This window comes from Suncus etruscus, chromosome 3 (genome assembly GCF_024139225.1).
Source record: "Suncus etruscus isolate mSunEtr1 chromosome 3, mSunEtr1.pri.cur, whole genome shotgun sequence".
NCBI lineage: Eukaryota > Metazoa > Chordata > Mammalia > Eulipotyphla > Soricidae > Suncus > Suncus etruscus.
Window position 1 is genome coordinate 66513824 of NC_064850.1, and position 23699 is coordinate 66537522.

The 23699-nt window shown below is 55.5% G+C and overlaps 2 protein-coding genes across 5 annotated transcripts in view; one reads left to right on the forward strand and one right to left on the reverse strand.

Moving 5' to 3' along the window:
- Nucleotides 1-790: 790 nt before the first annotated feature.
- MYBPH (myosin binding protein H) lies at nt 791-7324 on the forward strand. The gene is made up of 10 exons (XM_049770793.1): nt 791-1046; nt 1129-1263; nt 1965-2132; nt 4260-4348; nt 4568-4763; nt 4868-5007; nt 5744-5903; nt 6516-6652; nt 6750-6936; nt 7260-7324. The coding sequence occupies exons 1-10, from the start codon at nt 791-793 to the stop codon at nt 7322-7324; spliced, it is 1533 nt and encodes a 510-aa protein (XP_049626750.1).
- A 402-nt stretch (nt 7325-7726) lies between these two features.
- ADORA1 (adenosine A1 receptor) overlaps nt 7727-23699 on the reverse strand; it is a 31789-nt gene continuing 15816 nt past the window's right edge. For all 4 annotated transcript variants that reach the window (XM_049770672.1, XM_049770670.1, XM_049770668.1 and 1 more), the window contains exon 3: nt 7727-9393. In XM_049770672.1, coding sequence (XP_049626629.1) covers nt 8757-9393 — 637 coding nt within the window. In that variant the 3' untranslated portion in view covers nt 7727-8756. The remainder of the gene's footprint in view (nt 9394-23699) is intronic.

The window sequence follows — 23699 nt, forward strand, 5'->3', positions numbered from 1 at the left end:
TTGCAGCAATTTTGTCCCCACAACTTTCCATATCCATCACACCCTTATAAGCATCTAGAAGAGACTAGAAGAGTCTAGAAGAACTTAAGAGTCTAGGGTACTGACTTTCTCTAGGCTTGAAAAGTTCAAGACCAGACTGACCAGTTTACCCCACCCCCAGTGCTAGGACCACCAACCTAGCACTATCTATATTAGATGCAGAAACTGAGGCTTAAGCGAAGGAATGGGTCCTGGCCCATCTCCCAAACACAGACAATGACTTGGGGTCACATTCCTGAGGGTGCTCCTCCTCCCTCCATGGCCACCCCAGTTCTCCCCTTTCCAGCCTCTCACAGCCACAAGGGGTGCCCAGGAATTTGGGGCCCAGGGGCATATGGTTCCCAAGCTTGCATTTCTGGCACCTGGGCCTCAGCACTGAGGCTGAGAAGAAGCTTCACAGCTTCAGAGCCAGCTTTTGCTCACCATGGCAGTGCTCCTGCCATCGACCTGCCCCCTGGCACAGGCTGCTGGCACCAGCCCGTCTCGCCCATCTGTGCCCTTGCCCCATCCAGACAGCAGCACCCAGGCTGTTGGGATCCAATCAGGTGGTGGACAAGGTAGTGTTCTTCTTGGGACCCTGAGGTCCCTCCCCTAGAGCTATTCCTGGACTGGGCGCCTCCCCGCCCCTGGTCCCCCAGCCTGGCCTGACCTCACAGCTGGGAGCTGGGGGTGGGGCGGCCACACTATATAAGCCTGGTCCCAGGTGCCGCTGGCACCCCACAGCGCGGACACTGTGCACTCCAGCCCAGCGATGACAGGGGAAACCACTCCAGAGGGTCCCGTCCCTGGGCAAGAGGAGACTCCAGCGGAGGCTGCCATGAAGCCCAGCCTAGAGCCCTCTGGAGAAGGGGCAGCCTCGGAGGCCAGCCAGGAAGAGCAGGCTCCCAAGCCAGAGGAACCAGAGGTGCCAGAGGACCCAGCCCCGCAGGCACCTGTTGCAGAGGCCCCCGAAGCCCCTACGGCCCCCAAGGCTCCAGCAGCCTCTCAGCCGGCACCTCAGAATGAAGGTGACAGTGGGCAGGTGAGGGCAGGTCTGCAGAGTAGTGCTGGGCTGAGCCATCCCTGACCCTCAGCCTTGCCTGCCCTCAGATATCCCTAGTGCCCCGCTGCTGCTGGCCGTGGAGGATGTGAGTGACAGCTCTGTGACCGTGAGCTGGGAGCCTCCCGAGACGCTTGGGAGACTGGGGATCCGGGGCTACGTCCTGGAGCTCTGCCAAGTGGGAGGTGAGCCAACTGAAAGTGCAGGGGTGGCAGGAGTCTCAGGGACCCCAAGACCCTGCAGCTGAGAGAATCCCCCAACCCACTCCCACCCCTTTTTGCTTGGTCTGGGAAGCTCAGAAGACTGGGTTATCCCCATGAGGAGGCCCCGTGGCATGGGTGGAGCAGATAGGAAGGGAAGAAGCACTATCTGGAGTGGATGGGAAGGGAAGGAGCACTGTCCAGTGAAGGACTACTGTTCAGGGAAGGAGCACTATCTGGGAAGAGAGCACTGTCTGGAGCTGATGGGAAGAAAAGGAGCACTGTTCAGGGAAAAAGCACTGTCGGGGGAAGGAGCATTTCTGGGGAAGGAGCAATGTCTGGGCAGATAGGTGAATGAGCAGGATAGCAGTTCTCGATAAGCCTTGCTGTGGCCCTGTGACCTCCCCCAGGGCAGCCAGGTTTAGCCTGGACCTTTCACCCCCTTGGCTGTGTGAGTTGGCAAAGGTGTGTTCCCTTCTCTGGGCATCAGCAGTCCCATCTATGGCTGCCTCTGCAGGCCTGATGTCCCAGTATAGATGGCATGAAGGCCACATAGGCAGGGGCTATGGGAATGGAAAATCCCATCCTGGGAGGACGGGGAGTCCCTGGGTGTCAACTTATGCACGCATGGGTTGCAGAGAGGACATCTTACCAGAGCCCACTTGGCATCCTCTCCATACCCCTAGCCTCTGAGTGGGTCCCTGTGAATGCACGGCCCATGATGGTGACCCAACAGACGCTGCGGAACCTAGCATTGGGTGATGCCTTCTTCCTGCGTGTGAGTGCTGTGAGCTCCGCAGGTGCTGGCCCGCCTGCCACACTGGACCAACCCATCCGCATCCAGGCCACCATCGGTAAGAACTGCCATCTTTCCTGCCCCTTGTGCCCCAGGGCCAGGTATATGAGAGGAGAAAATAGCACCTCGCCTCCCCCACTCTCACCTGCCCTCACCATCCCGCCACAGCAAAGACCTCTAGAGGTCAAAGAGCCATTTCTCTGAGCTGCCCAGACTCCCATTTGTGGCCTCCAGAGATGATAGCCCCAGCTCCCAGCTCTGCCTTGGGGTTCCCATGCTGAAGATCTCATCCTACCCCCACCTGAATAAGGAGATGGGGCAAGGTTTTGTAGCCTTTCTTCCACCAGGGTCCCTGTGGGGGCCATATGGGGGCAGGGCTTCTCTGTCTCAGGCCCGCACTGTGCTGGGGTCCTGGGCCCAGCTGCTGTCCTCTTGCTAATATTTCTATTTGCAGGGTGCAGCCGGCTTCTGCCCCGATCCTGGTGCTGATCAGGTTTCAGTCTGTTAATGGCACTGAGTCATTTAGTCTGATCTGAGGTCTCTAGGGACAGCCCAGGGCCCCAGGGTGAAGAGAGACACAGGCCGGCAGGTGGCCATGCCACCCTTCCCAGGGACAGAGGCTGGAGCAGAACCCCAGCCTTCAGAGAGCGGCCTGCTAGGCTTCAAGGAAATGCAGCTCAACTCCAAGGCGTGAGAGACAGGGAGCCAGAGGGCTTAGAGCTACGGATTGGGGAATGGTGTACAGGCGCAGCAGGCAGGGCACTCACCTTGCACGTGGCCAACCCAGATTTAATCACACAGGATCCCATATGGTCCCCTGAGCCCACCAGGAGTGATTTGTGAGTGCAGAACCAAGAGTAAACCCTGAGAATCGCTGAGTGTGAACACCCTCCACGCCAAAAAGTAATTATAGTCATCACTGGTCCCTCCCAGCCAAGACACACCCAGGGTCCAGGGTGACCGCTCAACCCCCAGACTGCTCTCACCCAGACTCTGTGCCCATCGAGGACAGGGACCTTTCTCGTGGCTTTCAATATCCCGAGCTTAGCCTAAATCTGGAGTCTGGGAGAGAGAGAGGTGTCACACTAACGCCAATCTGGATGTTGGATCTTCTGATCTGTAGTCAGACACATTATCCATTGCACCACTGGCCCCTTAAGACTGGATGTTGGAAGGCTCCTTGTCCTGCCCAGAGCCCCAGGTTGCCCAATGCTGGGACATGGCGGAGACCCTTGGCTTTTGGCATAGAGGACAATGGCTACGGGTCCCACGAAACCCCCTCCAGGAGAGGGCATTTCCTGGAGAGAAGAGGGGGAGGCAGCCGTGAACAAGTGGGGAACAGGGCTGGGTGGGGACTGGCTTCTCAGCTGTCCCTCCGTGGCCACCTGGAGCTGCCAAGCATTCCTGGCCCCTGCAGCTGGCTGGGGAGCCAAGTGCCTGTGTGGCTAATCCTCGGAGACACCGTGTTCCTTCTCCAGCCCTCCCTCTCCCCTGCGTGCCCCTGACCAACTGCGGCCACCTGTTTGCTGCGGAGGCATCTCTCCCCGTTCCACCGTTCTACCGGACTGCAATGCAGGGATCGCCAGTCTCCGTGGAATGCCCAGGCTTGGGGGTGGCACCAGGCGAGGTGTGGCCAAGAATGTGGCCTGGAATGCCACAGAGGGAGCTCAAGTCGGAGTGCAGGAGGCCTGATCCCTGGAAGAAAAGGGATGGGGTAGATGGAGGAAGGGTCATTTGCAGCACCTCATTTGGAAGGGGCAACTAATTATCTGTTCTGGGGACAGAACAGCAGGTCCAGGGCTATTGGGGGGACAGACTCTAGAGCTGAGGGAGGCGACTGCGGAGGCTGCACATGTTCCCCACCAGGGAGCGCCAGAGAGCCGGCAGGGGCCCATCTGGAGGCCGGGAATGCCTGGACCGAGGGCAAATCCCAGCCTGGCAGGGCCTGGGAGCCAAGGAAGTGCCCGAGATGCTTACCAGTTCACGCCATGGGAGTCCTGCCTCCCTGAGTCGCTGGCGCTCAGATCCCCAAGGATTGCATGGACCTCAGGCCCTGGGAGTCTGGAGAGCGGACTCAGCTCTAGACTTCACCCAGGAGCACCTCACCCCGTCTACTCCCCACCGCCGGGGGACCCCAGGAAGCGGTCCCACCTCACGCTGAACCCCAACTCTCACCTTGACGCAGAGCCCCCCAAGATCCGTGTCCCCCGACACCTTCGTCAGACCTACATCCGCCGCGTGGGAGAGTCAGTCAACTTGCAAATCCCCTTCCAGGTGGGTGGCAACGGGGGTCCCCTCCAACCCAGGAATCGCCCCCTGTTTGGGGGTCTGGCGAAGTCCCCTAAGCCTCCCTTGCCCCCCTAAGTTTCCATGTGCAGAGCCAGGGAGCCAGGCTGCCCCTCAGGAAAAGCCTGACTGTCTTGTCCAGGCTCTAGGGCCCTGCAGTGGGGTCCTTGCTCCTTCTGCACCCACCCTGATTGCTCCTTCCTCCAGGGGAACCCCAAGCCTCAGGCCTCATGGACCCACAATGGCCATGCCCTGGACAGCCAGCGGGTGAGCGTACGCTCTGGGGACCAGGACTCCATCCTCTTCATCCGCTCGGCCCAGCGAGCAGACTCCGGCTGTTACGAGCTCACTGTGCGACTGGAGGGCCTGGAGGCCAAAGCCGCCATCCACATCCTGGTGATCGGTAAGGAGAGCTGCCCTGCAGGGGCCAGGGCCCCTGGGGAGTGTGAAGGAGGGAGGGGGCAAAAAAGCCCCGCCCTCACAGGTGACCCCCCCCTTACAATGCAGAGAACCCTGGGCCCCCCAGCAGCATCAAACTACTGGACGTCTGGGGTTGCAATGCTGCCCTGGAGTGGTCACCACCCCAGGACACAGGCAACACAGAGCTTCTGGGCTACACTGTGCAGAAGGCGGACAAGAAGACAGGGGTGAGATGGGGCAGGGCAGACAGGGGTGAGGTGGGGTGGGAAGCATTGCAGAAGAGGTGAGACAGGGCAGGGAGAGGAAGGGGAGAGGAAGAAGAGGTGAGTTAGGGCAGGGAAGAGGAGGGAATAGTGAGGGAAGGAAGGGGTAAAGTGGAAAGAGTGGGAGGCTAGGGTTGAGGTAGAAGAGCAGGGTCACACAGGAGAAAGGTGAGGTGGGACAAAGAGGGAAGGGTGAAGTGGAGCAATAGGAAGGCAGGCAGAGCAGAGCAAGTGAGGCAGGGCAGGAAGTGATCAGGATGGCTGGCAGGTGTGAGGCCCCTAGGAGCCCAGGACTGAATTCTAGACTGTTGACCACCAAGCGACTCTCTTGTGGCCTCAGCTTCTTCAAGATGTAAGGGGGTAGGGATAGGGCTGGAAGGCTCTGGGAGGCCTTTAGAGCTGTGCTTCGGGGAATGTCTTGCACACTTCTCTCAGGAGAGCGTGCTAGGAGGCAGGCATGCTCCCCACTAGATGGTTACCCAGACCTTGGCCAAGCTGGAATTACTTCTGAGGAGCTCCAGGCACATTGGCTTTGCAGTCCAAACACTGAGATAGCAAGGCTCTTGTTTCTCAGAGGCCACCCAAAGAAGCCCCTTCCCCATGGCTTATACCCAGAGCTGTCACATGAGTTTCTCAAGGCTAGGGGCATGAAAGGACCAGGGCCAGTGAGGCAGAAGGAACTCACAGCTCCCACTTGCAGCAATGGTTCACGGTGCTGGAACGTTATCACCCCACCACCTGCACCATCTCCAACCTCATCGTGGGCAACTCCTACTCCTTCCGGGTCTTCTCCGAGAACCTGTGTGGGCTCAGCGCCTCAGCCGCGGCCACCAAGGAGCTCGCCCACATCCAGAAGGCAGGTGCGTGTGGGCAACACCAAATGGCACCCTGACCCTCCTTTCCTATCTCTGCCCCTGTCCCCTAGACACATGAAAATGTATCTAGCTCCCCCACCCAGCCTTCACAGGCCCAGAAGACAAGGACACCCCAAGGTGCAGTGCAGGCATCCTGGGTTCACAGGAGGTGTTGGCAGTCTCCACACTATGAGCCACCTGACCCTCTGGCATCCCATGTGAAATTCCAGCCTGCCCCACCCACCATTCCTGGCCCTGGCCCAGGCAGGAACATGTGGGTCCAAAGGCGCATGTGAACACCAGCTGGAACGGCCGGATTTCAGGAGGTTTTTTAAGACAGAGCTGGCAGCCAAGCCTGTGGTGTCTTGTTTTGTTCCTCACTCTGGTTTTCAGGCCCCTCTTGTCCTTCCTAGGCCTGACCTCTGCTTCCTCTGGGAGATTGTTCCCATGAGAACGTGCCTGGGGTCCTGTAACGAGGGATCAGCAGGAAGCAAATGGCACCCACCTGGTGACCCCAGCCCTGTGCAGTCTGGGGGTGGTCCCTGTGCCTGCAGGTCCACCTGCAGAGGGAGCCTCAGAAGACAGAGCCTCATTACACCTCACTCTCCTCTGGTGCAGATATTGTCGCCAAACCCAAAGGGTTTGTTGAGCGAGACTTCTTAGAGCCCCCCAAGTTCACACAGCCCCTGGCCGACCACACCTCCACTCCCGGCTACAGCACACAGCTCTTCTGCAGCGTCCGAGCGTCCCCCAAGGTGAGGGACCCCATGTCCTGGGCTAGCGCCGGGCCCACCCGAAAGGCTCCTCCCCATGAGGGTCCCCACCAAGCTTTTGTTCTCATTCTCAAACTAGCCCAAGATCATCTGGATGAAAAATAAGATGGATCTGCAGGGCGACCCCAAATATCGTGCAGTTTCTGAGCAGGGTGTCTGCACCCTGGAGATTCGGAAGCCCAGTCCCTTTGACTCTGGGGTCTACACCTGCAAGGCTGTCAACATGCTGGGGGAGGCATCGGTGGACTGCCGGCTGGAGGTCAAAGGTGAGGCAAAGAATCGGGCCATGAGCTTGGCCACAGAGCGATGGTGCCCAGTGGTAGACACCCTTTCTGTCCCTTGCCCCTGGGTGATCTCTGACCCTCAGCATCTCTTCCAGCCTCAGCCACACACTGAAACAGTAGGAAGACAACAGAGACAGAGTAAGGTAAGGGCTGTACTCTGTAGTGCCCTGTAGGAGATGGGGGGTTGGGACTGCACATGGGGGCCTGGAACCACACAGAGCACATGGCCTCAGTCCAGCTTTGGTGCCCAGGGCTTCCCTTTGGCCCTTGCCTCACTTTCAGCCACACCCATCTGCCCCCCTCAGGACTAAAGCTCTGGGAAAGTGACAAACCCTGCTTCCCTCTTCTGCTGACTTCCAGAAGCTCATAGGCTATTTTCATCCAGGTGCTGGGGTCCCAGGAATTTGCCTGGCACTGCAGCCTGACTCCAATGCTCCTGGTGGCAGTGAGGGTTTGTCCCTGGTCCCTAACCCCATCCAGACTGGAGTTGGAAGCCAAGCAGGCCCGGGTTCAGCTTGCTGACCACAATACCCCCACCCCCGGTGCCAAGGGGAGTGCACTGCAGCTCAGATTGTGCTCAAATAAAGGTGTATGGTGTGACCAGCAAGGGGCTCTGGAGTGTGTGGAATGGGCAGGGAGGGGCCCCTGGGGACAGTAGGTAAGGGATCCTGAATAGATTTCCTAGTTCAAATTTGCAGAAAGTTCCCCAGTAGCCCTTAGGTCCCACCCAGCCGCACACACCCCCTCCCTGTGGCGTGGACAGTTCTCAGTGTCCAGATGTTCAGTCTTTTATTCATCACCGCCCTTCTGGGAGCAAGATCCCTCCACAAAGGGAAGGACTCAGAATAGAGCTGGAGTTGCTCATGGCCCTGGGACCCCATCCCACCTCACCCTACCCTCCCAGCTGGAGCTCCGGACTTGGCAGGGGTCAGGTGCTTTGATGCCAGACTCTACCCCAAAACGCCAGGATCCCTGGAAAGTGCTACATGCAGGGGAAGTGGGGCATCTCCCAGCCAGGGGAGCCGTGTCCTTCCTCCTGTTCCCCAAAATGGCCCCCATCAGTTCCCTTCCCTGGCAAACGGAATGTGCTTCAGAGCAGAGGGCACTGGGAGGGTCCAGCTCAGACATTGATGTAGCTGCAGGAGGATCTGGACACAAAGGGCCAGTCTGCGCTCGTCACTGCCCCCTGGCGGCCACCTGCAGCCCGGCCCTACCTCTTCACTAAGGCCTTCAGGGGCTGGTGGACAATAAAGCGATGCTGGAAATGACTCTGGACCTAGTCTTTCTGCTTCTCCCCAGTGTAATCCCTGCTTTCCAGTTGGCACCACAGCACCCAGCATGACTGGAGCACAGGGGGTTGGCAAATCCGGGGGAGCAGCACAGGGGCATGACTGGTAACCCCTGATTCCTGTGCCTCAACTGCTCTGGCCACTCTTTCCTACACCCAGGGGAGAAAGAAGTGTTAGGATATCTCCATTCTCACCTCCCGCTTGGAGGGACCCTCTCCTCCTGCTGTATCTCCACCTCGGGCAGTCACCACCCTGCCAGGGTAGGCCCCGAGCTCAATCGGCCAGCCTCATCCTGCTGTGGACACGAGGTGCTCAGGCAGCTGGAGGGGGCGCTGGGTTCCTTCCCCACAGGTGACCCTCCCACACCTCTGCCAGGACGCACAGGTGCAGGCGTCTGCAGAACACAGCCTAGACAGGGAGGGTTCCGGTGGGGGTCGGAGGGACCAGTTGGACAGAGGAACATGTGGATGGGCTGAAAGCCCGGGTGTGGGCAACTGGGGTGGGGAATGGGATCTAGTCATCAGGCCTCTCCTCAGGGTCCTCATCCACGGGCGGTGTGGGCCGGCAGCGGAAATGGTCATTCCAGATCTTGAGGAAGGTGACCTGGAACTTCTGGATACGGAAAGCATAGACGATGGGGTTCATGGCGGAGTTGCCATGCGTGAGGAAGATGGCGATGTAGATAAGGATGCTGGGCTTGTGACAGGAAGGGCAGAAGAGGGTAATGCAGTTCAGGATATGCAGGGGCAGCCAGCTCAGGGCAAAAAGGAAGAGGATGAGGGCCAGAGACTTGGCGATCTTCAGCTCCTTGCCGTAGTACTTCTGCGGGTCCCCCGAGGAGGCGCCCACCTTCTTGCTCAGCTGCTTGCGGATCAGGTAGAAGACCTCCAGGTAGATGAGGACCATGAGAAGCAGTGGGGGCAGCACCCAGACGAAGAAGTTGAAGTAGACCATGTACTCCATGCTGATGACCTTCTCAAACTCACACTTGATCACTGGCTCGCCCGTGCTGCCATTGGCCTTCCAGGTCCTCTCCACCTCCTGCAAGTTGTTCCAGCCAAACATGGGTGTCAGCCCCACCACAAAGGAGAGGATCCAGCAAATGGCAATGGCCACCGCAGCCCGTCGGGGCGTCACCACCGTCTTGTACCTGCGCAGGGAAGAGGGCAGAGTGAGGGCCCCTTCCTGGCTCATCCAGACCAGGGGCACCCCAAGTGGTGGGAAGGAGGCAGGGATAAAAACTGCAGGGCATAGGTCTCCTGAGGGGGTAACAGGCCAGGGTAAGAAAGAACAGTGAGGGTTCTGGAGTGTTAGAAACCCACAGAGCTAAGGGAAGAGAAAGTGAAACGGTCATATACACATGCTAACACAAGCATACACATATGCACTGGCACACACATGCACACATGTATACACAAGCATACATACAGTTGCTGCTTCCATCATCATCTGGTTTCAAGATAGCTGCTTGGGAAGGGGGCAGGAAGATGCTGGCAGAATGAGGGCCCATGGGACAGATGAGGACAGAGACTCACAGCGGCCATGTGGCCTGCTCCTGGTCACATGTGCTTCCTGATATGTCCACACTGATGATACAGCTTGTCACTTAAGTAATTAACAAGCCAGCAGACACACCCCAAACAGCATTTTCATCTCCTGCTCAGTCCCAAACTCGCCCACTGGGGCCAACTCCAACCTTCACTTTCCTTGCTTTCCCTTTTTTTGTTTTTGTTTTTGTTTTGGGGGGATCACACCCGGCAGAGCTCAGGGGTTACTCCTGGCTCTACGCTCAGAAATCGCTCCTGGCAGGCTCAGTGGACCATATGGGATGCCCGGGATTCGAACCAATGACCCTCTGCATGAAAGACAAGCGCCTTACCTCCCTGCTATCTCTTTGGCCCTCCCCTTGCTTTCTACCCAAGGCCTTGGTCCCAAGCACCTGTTCTACCAGCAGCCCATACAAATGGGGAATCCTTCTCAGGAGAGAAAGCTACTGTCCCCTGAACAGTACAAAAAAGGACTGTGTGTTGCATATGTTCACAAATCTATTCATACATGTTGTATATGTCCACTCATGTGTGTTGCATATGTTCATACATCATCCTCTCCACCCCAGGCCCTCAGCAGCTAAGATAAAGGAGTGCCCGCTTCTCTGCAGCTTGTATTTGGGGTGAAGGAAGTACAGAAAGAAGAGATGGCATGCAGAGCCATTCTGGAGACAGGGCCAGAGCTTCCAGGCTACAGCAGAGAAGAACATGTGGGTGACAGTCCGCTTTGCTCACAGAGGCTGTGGCTGCCAGTTCTCCAGGCCCGTACTCAGCCTGCAGCGTGCCTGTCCACACGCCAGGCCCCAGACGGCCCGGCTCCTTGCCCAGGCTGGCGCAGCACAGCCGCCTGCCCAGTTGTGATTTTCCAATGCAGCGTTTGAGCCGAGAGCACAGTTCTCCGCACTGCCAGCATCATCTATCCAGCCCGTGGGGTGCAGGGGGTGCCTCGCTCTGCTTGCTGCAGCCTCTGGCTTTCTCCCTTATTCGATGACATTTAAGGCCCCACAGTGCCCATTTTCCAGCCACCAAAGCCCACTTCTCTCCATAAAGCAGGGAGGGTGAAAGTCAGTGGAGAGGGAAGCAAGCACAGGAAGGAACCTTAATTCTCTTAATTCCAATGGGGGAGTGCGTGGGGCTCCTACATACCCCAAATCATTAAGGGCTATAAAGTACCCCAGTGCCCACCCTGGGTTCTCTCTATGACCCTATGTCTCGATGTTCATTTTCCTTTCTGCCTCCCCAGCAGGCCAGCCAGGCAGATGCACACCCTGCAAGCTAAGCCCACAATCTGCTAGATTTAGTCTGTAAGAGGGGACCCCCATGCCTCAGGCAAGAGGCGAAGGTTGCAGCACCCTATCACCTGCCTTCATCCCTTCTCCTGCATAGCCCCACACCCAGGTTCTCAACATTTGACACCAAGCAATGGTCTGCACATGGGCTCAGAGCCAGTTCCTCAGAGACCTGCCCCAGTGAGAGCAAGGACTGAGTCTTGGGGGCTTTGAGGGTGGTGAGGGAATGAAAGGTGAAGGGGAGGCTGAAGGGCTCAGAGCCCCCACTCTTACTGCCCCCTCCCTGTACAGCATAAATCGGTGTTCTCTGGTTCATGTCCACAGACATTCACTCTAATCAAGTATCGGCCAAACAGCCCCAGATGTCTCACTAGCTGAAAATTGCCGTTTTATAACACTGGGTTTAACAAATAAAGAGCTAAAGCACCATCCACATTAGCTATGGTTTCTGCCTCAGCGTCTGGCGTCCAGCGGGTTCACGAATCCTTCTCCCACCCCTGCTCCAATCCTTCTTCCCAACCCCTGAGGCTGGTGTAAATCACATTTACACTGTGATACTCTGGGATAGTGATAGGGCAGAGGGACCCCTCTCCTCAATTAGGAATTCCAGAATTGGGTCACTTGCCCTGCTCTGTGGGGGTGGGAGGTGAGGCAAGGATCTACCTCCTCATAGCTGTTAATGGAAAACAAAGTGGGCGGGGGGCACTCAGAGGGTGGACCTCGATGCTGTCAACTTGAGCACCAGTTGGAGACACCCCACATCCAAACTGGACAACAAAGGGACTCAGGGGAGAGGGAGGAAGCAGCCTGGAGCCAGAGGGGCGCCAAGCCTGCCCCCATCATGTGCTGAGAGCCGAGGGCTGTAGCTTTTCAGGGGCCCTGCAGGTCAGTCCCAGCAGCCCAGTGCCGAGGTTATCAGTCCTGTCTGTTGTTCTTGCTATTTTCTCTGGATGGGAAAGGGCTGGATGAAGGACCCTGGGGGTGGGGTGGGGGAGCCAGGTTCTCACAGACTGGATGTCCCCTGGGTCCAGGGAGCCACCCACCTCTCTCTGCACGTGGGAAAAAGAGCCAGAACACATATGGGGGTACATACGGAAGGGAGCATGTTGACTGTGTCACCAGTGCTTGAGGATGTCTCTCCTAAATCAGAGTTCAAGACTCCCCACTCGGGGCCAGAAAGATAGCATAGCGGTAGGGTGTTTGCCTTGCATGTGGTTGACCTGGAATGGACCCTTGGTTCGATTCCCAGCATCCCATATGGTCCCCCCTGAGCCTGCCAGGAGTGATTTCTCTTTTGTTTGTTTGTTTTTGTTTTGGGGTCATATCTGACAGTGCTCAGGGGTTACTCCTGGCTCTATGCTCAGAAATCGCTCCTGGCAGGCTCAGGGGACCATATGGGATGCCGGGATTCGAACCACCAACATTCTGAATGCAAGGCAAAAGCCTTACCTCCATGCTATCTCTCTGGCCACATGCCAGGAGTGATTTCTAAGTGCAGAGTCAGGAGTAACTCGAGCACCACCGCCAGGTGTAGCCTAAAAACAAACAAACAAACAAACAAAGGCACCCCCCTTAGGGGCTGAGAGATAACACAGCAGGTAGGACATTTACCTTGCACACAGCCAATCTGGGACCATTCCCCATCATTCTATATGGTCCAGAGCACTTCTAGGAGTGATTTCTGAATGCAGAGCCAGGAATAAGCCCTGAGCATTGCCAAGTGTGGCCAAATCAAAAATAAAAAGGCATCCTAGCCCCAGAACTATGCCGGAAATACCTGGGCTGTTTCTGGAGTGGGGCTTAGCAGAGTAGAGGCGTCGTGTGGGATCCTGAGCCATGTGGGGTATAGCAGGGCAGGAAACTCCACTGAGCCCTCACTATCATGGACATGCCCTCTAGGGGCCAACTACACTGGTGCCTGACATTTCCCAGATTCGTGGGGTGCAGGCACTGTGTGGGGTGGAGAGAGGAGCAGTTTGGGACATGGGGTGGGGCAAAGTGCCAGCTGTGGTCTGAGACTGACCAGCTGCATGAACAGGAGTCACTCACAGAGCAGGAAGGGACAGTGTCCATATAGTGATACCCAGCAGCCTGGTAGGGCTTCTGGAGAGCAGGGAGGAAGCCTGCTCACCCATTAAACCATCACTCACCAAAGTCTGCAGTGAGAGCTAAACACTGGGTCCAGCCCAGGAGATCGCTCAGAGACTGCATATTGGATTCCTCAGGGTCCCCCAAACACTGCCAGGAATGGTCCCCAAATAACAATGATGAGGACAAAAACGAGCTGCTAGGCTGATGCTGTGTGGATGCACTGGACACATTCACCTCTGGGCCTGGCATTTCGATGGCCGCTGGAGAAGATTCTTACAAAACCTTCCTCAGAGACCACCCTTGGCAGAATTGCCGATTCTCCCAATAGGCACCTACATTTCATGCCACCACTGGATGTGGCCTATGTCCTGTGGGGCGCCCCTCTGCTACCCTGGACTTAGGTTAGAGCTTACTAGTGAGGTGTTAATGGGATAAATAAATCCACAAGGGATCTATGAGTCCCTCCACCCTGAAGTCAATCATGGATGATTTACTTGGTGATAAATAAAATGATTCCATAAAAAATAAAAATGATTTATCAGTCATTTAGGATTGATTGAGTCCAACACCAGAGCAGAGAAGCAACGAGCTGGCTAAAGGGAAAGTGCTCCATTAGAGACCATTAGTGGCAGACAGCTGGAGAAATCAGGACAAGGCCTGGGTGAGAAGTCAGCTGGGTCAGCTGGGGCACTGGGGGCTGTAGGCTTACTGCTGACTCGCATCATCTCAGTGCCCATGCCATGGCCATGGTGCCTCCCACAGTCACCTCTAGGGAGATAGGAGCAAGCCACCAGGTTATCACTGACCTCTAACACACTGAGCATGACCCAAGCCTGTGAGACCAGCAGAGGCTCTCGAGCCAGCCCCCAGAACCTGCAGCCTAGAGACACCAGGTCTCCCATAGTCTTGGATTGGAGGGGGTGATTTTTGATGTTTGGGGGCCATACCTAGCAGTGCTCAGGGGTTACTTACTCCTGGCTCTGCACTCAGGAATTATTCCTTGCAGTACTCAGTAGACAACATAAAATGCTGAGGATAGAACCAGTTTGGTCATATGCAAGGCAAAAGCCCTTCCCACTGTGCCCAGGCCCCACCAGCCGGGGTGTCATGCCCAGGAACATCATCTGCCTGCCAGCCTGTGGCTCCTCTGCTTCATGAATAGGCCTTTTTCAGGGCTGAGATCACTGCTCTAAGGCCCTGTGCCCAGAGGGGGCCTCTGCTTGCTGCCAGCCCAAGGAGGGGGGCACCCTGGCTGTGCTCATTTTCTCAGCTGACTAAGAACAATAAGTGGCTGAACAGAAGGAGCTAAGAGTGCCAGCGGGGGATGCAGAGACCAAGGAGAGAGGTGGAGAAAAGAGAAGGAAAAGGCCTGGAGGAGCCAGACCAGGCAGCTGCAGCCTGCGGGCTGAGTTGTGGCCTGGCCTCCCCTCTGCAGAGGCCTGCTCAACACCACCAGGTGGCAGCTGTGATGGATCCTCTGGGCTCTCCCTCCTGCCTCAGAGTACAGTCAGCACTAGACCAGTAGACCAGGACTGTGACACCCACCCACTGCCTCCTCCTGCAGCTCGGTGTCATTGCTCCACCAGAGCCGCCCTCCTGGCCAGCTAGCTTCCCACATGGCCCCTCCCTTGGATGGCCCTCACTCACACAGCATTAAAGGGCCTCTTGTCTGCAGCACTTGAATGAGTCCTGACTTCCCCATCTAGAGGCTCAGCAAAGCCTTGGTGTGAGGTCCCTGGGCCCTGCCAGAGAAATGATTAGAGGCTTCATAAAAATGAAATGTGGGGCCAGGCAGTACAGTGGGGAGTACGCTTGCCTCGCACACAGCTGACCTGGGTTCGATCTCCAGCATACTATACGGTTCTCTAGAGCCCACCAGAAATGATCCCTGACACAGAAACAGGAGTAAGCCCTGAGCAACACCAAGTGTGTCTCTCCAATGCCCCCCAAAATTAAGGATGGTCTCAGGTAGACACATCTGGTCAGCTGTGCAGTCCCCAGGGGACCACAAACAGGTGTGCATGTGAGATCCCTAGTGACTACAGCAAGAATAATAAAGGGAAGGAAAAATAAAGACAAATAACTAAATAGTGGGAAAGCATATTGACACAGAAGATGAGAACCTATAAGGGGCTGCAAAGGTGAAAGATAATGTTCACATGATGGTGTGTGTGTGTGTGTGTGTGTGTGTGTGTGTGTGTGTGTGTGTGTGTGTGTGTGTGTGTGTGTGGTGATCCTCTTGATGGTGTGTCTGAGTATATAATCCTGTTTGTATATAGAGAATGTGTGACCGTGTTGATGGTGGAATAGGGTGGATCTGAGACCTGACATACCTTTCAGCTATTGTCCTGTGCTGCTGCCTCCTTGCATGTGGACAGGGTCCCCACTCCTTGCCGGGGCTTCGGGGAAGAAGCCTGTCTCAGACCTCTAGCCCCCTCCTTTCTGCCTCTCCTCTTATCAATCATCTCAACCACTTGTAACTGGAAACTTGGATTTCAGGGCCAGGGAAGTGAGGCTTTCAGACTATTAAACTGCTTCCTGTAGAGAAATTCTTCCTCCCAGAGGAGAACAGGAAACCAGATAGCATCAGAGGTGCTGGGCACACTCCAGGGGGTAAAGATCTCACAAGAAGGTGCCCAGGGGAGTCTGAATGGGACTAGGGGGCTCCATGTCTGCACTCCATCATCCTCCCTCCAGTCCTGCTGTTTCAGCCCTGTAGCACCCCTTCCCCCTGGAGACCAGGACCACCGTCACACTGGGTCCCAGGTACAGGCCTGCAGGGCCACCACCAGCTGCTCCTAACTGACCTATCCTGGGTGTCCTGGCTGGCAAACAGTGGCCACTGCTGCTGCTGAGGAATCCACACCCAGGAGGTGATCTGGGGTCCACATGAGTTTCGGGGGGCCCTGTCTAGGACAGCAACAGTCCCTACTATTTGTCCCTTCCTAGGATCTTCGAAGAGCAGCTAAAGCAGAGTCCCCCCACCTGAGAAGATGACCCCAAGTGAGTGTCACCCCTGAACAAAGGGACCTCACTGAAATGTGCAAGCTCTGAACCACACCAGGCCTGGATTCGTGAGCTCTGTTGGCACTGAGCCCCTCTGAGTGCCTCAGTCAGCCTGACAACACCAGGCTTTGTCTGTCTAGATGCTCAGCTTCAAAGGGGCTCGAAGCATAGTATAAAAGGTCGAACCTTTAGTGCATGTCCTAGTCCCATTGTCCCCACATGCCCTGGTGCCCACTGAGATTTCAGGCATTGCAGCCTCTTCCACCCCCAAAGGGGCACCAGAGCCAGGCACAGTTCCCCTATGGCAGAGTGGGACACCACAGAAGGACTTGAGAAGGAAACCTTGGAGCTCAGCATTTCTTCCCAACTGGGCCAAGGCTTCTCTCCTGCTATCGGAAAGACCCCACCTGCTCAGGTGAGGCAACAAAACTACCAAGCCGCCACCCAGGTGCCTGAGAGGCTAATGGCCCGTGACGGCAGCACCGAGAGACCTCACTTGGGCTGTGACACAGCACAGAAGGTCACATTCCTCATCCGACCAAGCAGAAAGTCCTGACATTGGGGGTAAGGAGGCCTCACAGATGGGGGCAGAAGGCCAGACAGCCTGGCTCGGACACAGAGGGTAGCACGGGGCACTGACTGGAATGTCAGAGGGCACAGAGGGGTGCCAAAAAGGCAATGACATCAACACCCCCAGAGAGGGGCCCTCTTGGGCTGAGAAAGGCCGTCCTGAGGATTGTCCTGATGCCCTGAGGGCCATCTTCTTTGCTACCCAGCACAGAGAAGGCAAGGCAGGGCGAAAGAGCACCAGTGAAATTAAAAGCAAATGAATGAACATCTACAGTGGGCTCAGATGTTGGTTCCAGTGTAGAAACCAAGAGATCTACAGGGGTATGGTACTTGCTTTGCATATGATTGACCTTGGTTCTATCACCAGGTCTGACCCACTCCATGTAGTCTTCTGAGCCCCACCAGGAGGAACCCTTGAGGACAGAGCTGAGAGTAACCATTGGGCACTGCTGAATGAGACTCAATCCTTCTTCAACCTAAAAAAAAAAAAAAAAAAAAAACAAAAAAAAAAACCACTTTCAAACAGTGGCTCTAGGTAGCAGCTTGTGGCCTTGAGCAGGCAACAGTTGCCAGAGTCTGGCTTAGGTCCCAGAAGGCTCCTGTGACCAGAGGGGCAGCCAGGAGCTAATCTTGGCTCCCGTGAGCTCAGCCCACAGGGCCATTGTTATCACACTGAGGAGTAGCCGGGTCAGCTTGAAAAGACTGTAGTCCTCCAGGAGAGACAGCAACGTGATGGGGCCATCCAGAAACAAGAAGCTGCCTGGCAGGAAAGACACCTCATTGGAGATTCGCTTTCTAGGCTGCAGCCTGCATCCCACCTCGCTCCTTCTGGGCACTGAGGCTGGGTGCCTGCATTTGAGAATGTGGCTGTGTCTGGCCAGCACTGACCCTGCATGGAGTATGCCGCCCTACTGGGCTGTCCTCAGAGGTGCCAGTGTAGAATGAGGCTAGGAGTGAGACACGAGCATCCATCTGTCTTTATTCGGGCTGTATTCCAACCCAAGGGGCTCCTGGGTAAGCAGGGAACTAAGGAAGCAGATCTGATCCACAGCATCATGAGAACCTCCCAGATTTTCTGGGAGACCAGACTGTGAGCCCAGAGGAGTCCAGTGCCCCCCACCCGAGCCTCTCCATCTTCAGCCGGGTGTTCCTTCCCATTCATGGGCTCAAGGTTTCTGCTCTTTTGTTGTTTGTTTGTTATGTTTGTTTGTTTTGTTTTGTTTTTTGGGCCACACCCGGCTGCACTCAAGGGTTACTCCTGGCTCTGTGCTCAGAAATCGTCCCTGGCAGGCATGGGGACCATACGGGATGCCGAAGATCAAACCTGGGTCCATCCTGGGTGCAAGGCAAATGCCCTACTATTGTGCTGATTCGGCCCCTAGGTCTCTGCTCTAGAGAAACTCCATGGTGGCACAGAGGAGGCCACAAGCCCCTCTCTGCTTGGACTACATCCCCACATTGACTCTCATGCTGGAAGATCCCCCCTAGGGTGTCCATCCAGACAGCGGGGTTTGGAGCCTGAAGAACAGAGTTAGAAAATAGCCATTTCCTCTGCTGTGGGGGTTCTGGCCCTGCTTCCTCGGCTGTGGGCCCTCACATGCATCATTATTGAGCCAGGCACAGCAGAGGTGAACAGGTACCAGGAGTCCTGCCCCCACATACTCCAATGCTTGCCCTAATCCTCTGCTCTTACCCTCCCCCCAAGCCCAGGGATCTGGGAGATGCTCTGGGAGGTGGAGGTGTCCCCAGGCTGACTCACGAGGGTACAGTGGTAGGGGCATGGGGATAGGAGGGATGTTTATTTCCTCCCATATTCCTGAACTGCAAATTCCCCAGGGACAGTGGGGGCAGGGTTAGTGCTGGGGGCCTCCCTGGCATAGCACCCAGCACCCTCTCTCCAAGCGCCCAGTTCCAAGTAAGGAAAGAAGATGAATTCACAGAAAATGCAAGAGCAGGAGAAAGCAGAGGAGGGCAGGCACAGGCGGCCTGTCCTGGGTTGGCTGTGATGGCAGCGCCATCATTAAGTCCTCTGATGAGGTGGGGAGAAGGGGGACAGAAAGCCAGCGAAGGCCTCCAACTTATTCCCTGCAGCATCCCTTCAGCAGACCCTCTGCCAGCCACAATGGCAGAGCTTCCGTGGGCTGCCAAGCCAAGCTTGGACCCAGCCTGTCACCAGCCCGGCTTGAAGCTTCTGCAAGCCACTTAATTAGCTGCTTCAAGCATGAGGCTCACCACACCTGCTTCTACTGCCAGGCCAGCCCAGCTCTTCATGGCAGCCTGCGTGGAGGTGAGGAACAGACTTCTCCACCGTGGGTGCTGGCGGCGCCTGCTCCTCTCCCTGGCACCCAGAGGAGGCTCTGGCAGCATCCAGAGCAGAACCTGGCACATCCTCTCCAGGCCGACCCATCACCTCCTTCCCAGCCACTTCTCCCACATGATGCTGGCTGGGGACGGGGGAAAAAGAGGGTTGCCTAGATCCAAACATTCCCCCACCCAGTCAGCACCACCATATTGGGAAACTTCAAAGTGCTCAGAGTTGTAGACAGATGTTGGCTGCTGGTGCCTTGATGCCCTACCATCACCTGCAGTACAGGAAGGGTGAGAGAGCCCTCCCCCAGGTGTGGTCTTCCTGCTCCATCAGACAGATGAGCTGCCATGGACTCTGAAGAGCCCAGTCAAGTGTTCACATCCCCTCATTCCCATCCTTTCTTTTCTGCTTTGTTTTTGGGCCACACCTGACAGTGCTCAGAGCTTACTCCTGGCTCCATGCTCAGGAATCATTCCTGGCAGTACTCAGAGTAACTTACAGGATACCAGGGATCAATCCAAGGTCAGTCATTTGAAAAGCAAGAGTCCTACCCACTGTACCATCTCCTTGGCCTTCCCTCCACTTTCAAGGTTCATGATGGCTGAACTAGCCTCATTTTTCCCTCTGTCCCCCAGAGCCAATGCCTGCTGTCTCCAATAGGGACTCGCTAGTTGGCAGGGGAAAAAAGAGGCTCAGGGCAACTGAACATTGGCAGGCATGGGAGGGCTGGGCTTGAAGCAGACCGGAACCTGCCTCGCTGGCAAATCCCAGCATCGCTTGGATTCTTTCTTCCTAGGCTAGGCCTGACACTTACATTCTCCCAACACTTCCGCCTCTCCTTGGGGCACTGAATTGCACTTCCTCCTGACCTGGCCCCTTTCACCAGCACCCCAGGAGAAAGAGGGTGGCAGCCTGAGGTCAAGCTATTCTTGGCTGAACTTGCACTGAAGAACTACAGCTTAGGTGGACCACAATGAAAATCCAGAAGAGGGCGGGGAGCAGTCCCACTGCACCCACTCCATGCCCAATTCCTCAGACTATCATGGGCACAAAGGGCAAGGCCCACGGGCACTTGGATCACACCTAGTCTTGTGAATCTCCACCTTGTTTGTGGAGGCAGCTGACGGAGGAGCCCGGAGGACAGGATGGTCATTGTCTGAGATGCCGCAGACAACAGGAGCCTAAGTCCCCAGCAGAGCAGCCGGAAATCCACTCAGAGGGACCTATTTCTCCTGACAGTCACAGCCACAGGCCAGGATCTAGCCTGGGGGGTGGGGGGCAAGGCAAGAGCACCACCTCTCACGCCCTGTTAACTGTGATGAAGACAGGTTCCTGCACCAGTCACTGAGTCCTGCCCAGGGCTGGGCGGCTCTGGCCTTTGTGCAGATATATATCAGGCCCAGGGTACAAGGCAGACTGCAGCCTACCAGTGGGTGATCCCTGGGCTCTCAAGGTGCCTAGGCCTGGACCCGGTCCTGCCCCCAGGTTGCCTCCACAGCCCAGCCCCTTTGTGGCCTCTGTGGTATTGCATCTGCTGCCTGTGTAGTGCCAGTAACACCTCCTAATTTAGCCTCCCTGCCCCCGGGCTTTGGGAGCAAAGAGCACTAACCGGCCCTGGAGCCCAAGTGAAGCAGGCAGGGCCTAAAGGACATGGGAGTGTGGGGGAATAGGGGGTAGGAGGAGGCAAGGCCTACCTAGTGGACACCACACCATGCGGGCAGGTCAGGCAGGGCTCACCAACCGAACAGAAGTTTTGGCGTGAGTTCAGCCTCGGTTATCATCAAAACTTTGTGTTCTGGACTGAAGCGATAGTATATAGCTGGTCAGGCACTTATCTTGCATATAGTCTAGTTGGGTTCAATTCCTAACATCCCATATAGTCCCCTGGGCATTGCCAGGTATAGGTCCAAAACTAAAAAACAAAACAAAATTAAAAACAAGCTGGGGAGATAGCACAGCGGAAGGGCATTTGCCTTGCAAGCAGCCGTTCCAGGATGGACCTGGATTCGATTCCTGGCATCCCATATGGGCCTGTCAGGAGCGATTTCTGAGCACAGAGCCAAGAGTAACCCCTGAGCAATGCTGGATGTGACCCAAAAACAAACAAACAAAAAAAACACAAAACAAAACAAAAAAAAACTTAAAAACAAACTTAGTGTTTTATCTGCCTGGCCCAGAAGCCCCCCAGGAATGGGGGCAGTGATTACTTCAAGTTGAAGGATCAGGGGCTCCTAAAACAGTAGGAAGCCTCATGGAGGTTGGCAGGCACCAGCTCCAACCTATTTGATACTTTTCAGCTGAGCCTTTGCTTTTCAGTTAATTGCCAACTCTTTGGTTCTTGGTTCTTTATTTGATTTTTGGCTTGGTTTTGGTTTCGGGGTCACCCAGTGGTATTTAGGAGTTACTCCCGGCTCTGTGCTCAAAGGTCACTCCTCGTGGGGTTTGGGGGACAATATGGGATGCTGCAGATCAAACTGTGCAAAGTCAGTACCCTTCCCATCTCTCTCTCTCTCTCTCTCTCTCTCTCTCTCTCTCTCTCTCTCTCTCTCTCTCTCTCTCTCTCTCACACACACACACACACACACACACACACAACACTCTTACATGGAGACCCTTTGGTTCCCAGCAGCCATCTAGGCCAGGAAGGAACTTGTATCAGGTACGTGACACATGGAAGGTCAAGAACAGCCCTGCTGTGCAGAGAACTTCCTTTGCCCCCCCTACCCCCCCTCTGGACTCATCTGCTTCCCCAAAGCCAAGGTCACCAACCCAAGGCTTAGACATGTGAATGAGCCACACTGGAAGCAATTGCATGCACCCCACTATGGAGGCTGCCGGTTGCGTGCATGCCACCCCTTGTCATCTCTGTGCATCGGCAATGAGAAACAAGCCTGGGGACCCAATGCTGTGGGATTCACCTTCATGCACAATCCTCCACAAACCTGTTTCCTGAAGAAGCCTCAGTTTTCCCTACATGCTGCTATGAGCAGTCCCATTAAAAAATAATTTGGGGGGCCGGGTGGTGGCGCTGGAGGTAAGGTGTCTGCCTTGCCTGAGCTAGCCTAGGACGGACCGCGGTTCGATCCCCCGGCGTCCCATATGGTCCCCCAAGAAGCCAGGAGCAACTTCTGAGTGCATAGCCAGGAGTAACCCCTGAGCGTCACAGGGTGTGGCCCAAAAACCAAAAAAAAAAAAATAATAATTTGGGGGGGGGGGCAGAGAGGTAGCACCACGGTAAAGCGTTTGCCTTGTATGCGACAGACCCAGGACGGACCTGGGTTCAATCCCTTGCATCATATATGGTCCCCAGGCCTGCCAGGAGTGATCTGAGGGCAGAGTCAGGAGTAACCCCTGAGCACTGCCAGCTGTGGTCCCCCTCAAAAATAATAATTTTTTTTTGGTCTTTGGCCACCCCTGGAGATACCCATGGGTTATTCTTGGCTCTGTACTCAGGAATTACTCCTGGCAAATTCAGGGGACTATAAGGGATGCCAGGGATTGGACCCTGGTTGGTCACATGCAAGACAAATACCCTCCTCTGGCTGCAGCTGTCTGATGTTGGACTACCCCCTTTTTAGTATACCTGCAAATTCCTGGGCTCTTTCCCATGAAAGGGAAGTAAATAATTCCCCAAGATCATGGATTCTACTCCAGGGACTAAAAGATGATGAATTATACCTAAGGCCAAAGGCCATCAGATACCAAAACACACATTCTTGTCTCTAGATAAGTAGCACAAAGACCCATTTTCCTCTAAAAGACCCACAAAATGAACCATAATTAATTTAATCCAATATTGAGTTCCTCCCTGCTGGAGGTTTGTTTCCTTTCCTTAAAAACAAAAACCAACTTTATTGATTGATTGGTTTTTGGGTTACACCTGGTGGCACTCAGGGGTTCCTCCTGGCTCTGCACTCAGAAATCACCCCTGGCAGGCTGGGGGACCATATGGCATGCTGGGAATCAAACTGGGTTTCTCCAGGGTTGTAGCATGCAAGGCAAACACAGTACAGCTCTATGTGCTATCTCTCCAGTCCTCTTTTCTTTTCCTTTCTATGTTTCAATAAATCTATCTTTGTTATTGAGTATTTTAATAATTTTATTTATTTATTTTGGTTTTGGGGCCACACCCAGTGGTGCTCAGAGGCTACTCCTGGCTCTGCATTCAGAAATCGCCCTTGGCAGGCTCGTGGGAATCAGGAGATACTCGAGAATGAACCGGGTCCATCTCAGGTTGGCTGCATGCAAGGCAAATGCCCTTCTGCTAACACTCTGGCCCAGTATTTTCATTCTTGAAGTGACAGAAGAACTTGGGACCTGCGGGCCAATAAAGACCTGCTGTCACAGCTCCTGCAGTCACTCCACTGTGAAGAGGGATTAAGCTCTACTTGACAGATGGAGACTGGGACAGAGATGGGCCAAGGCCTCAGAAGCAAGGCCAACACAAACCCCCAGAGCACCTCAGTGTGACCCCTCCAAGGCCCCGTCCTTTGTGTACTGGGGACCCATCACACCCCCTAATCCCCAGTGGACCCAAGCTCAGCTCTGAGAAGGCAGGTGGGGTCTGAGGTCCTTCAACCAGGCTGGAAGTCCAGTTTCCTGATTCACTGCTCCTCACTGATTTGCTCTCTCGCTGCTTTTGCAG

Coding starts and splice junctions, on each gene's coding strand:
- MYBPH (XM_049770793.1), top strand. CDS start 791: ATGACAGGGGAAACCACTCCAGAGGGTCCCGTCCCTGGGCAAGAGGAG. Junction 4,349..4,567: donor ACTTGCAAATCCCCTTCCAG/GTGGGTGGCAAC, acceptor TCCTTCCTCCAG/GGGAACCCCAAGCCTCAGGC. Junction 4,764..4,867: donor CATCCACATCCTGGTGATCG/GTAAGGAGAGCT, acceptor CTTACAATGCAG/AGAACCCTGGGCCCCCCAGC.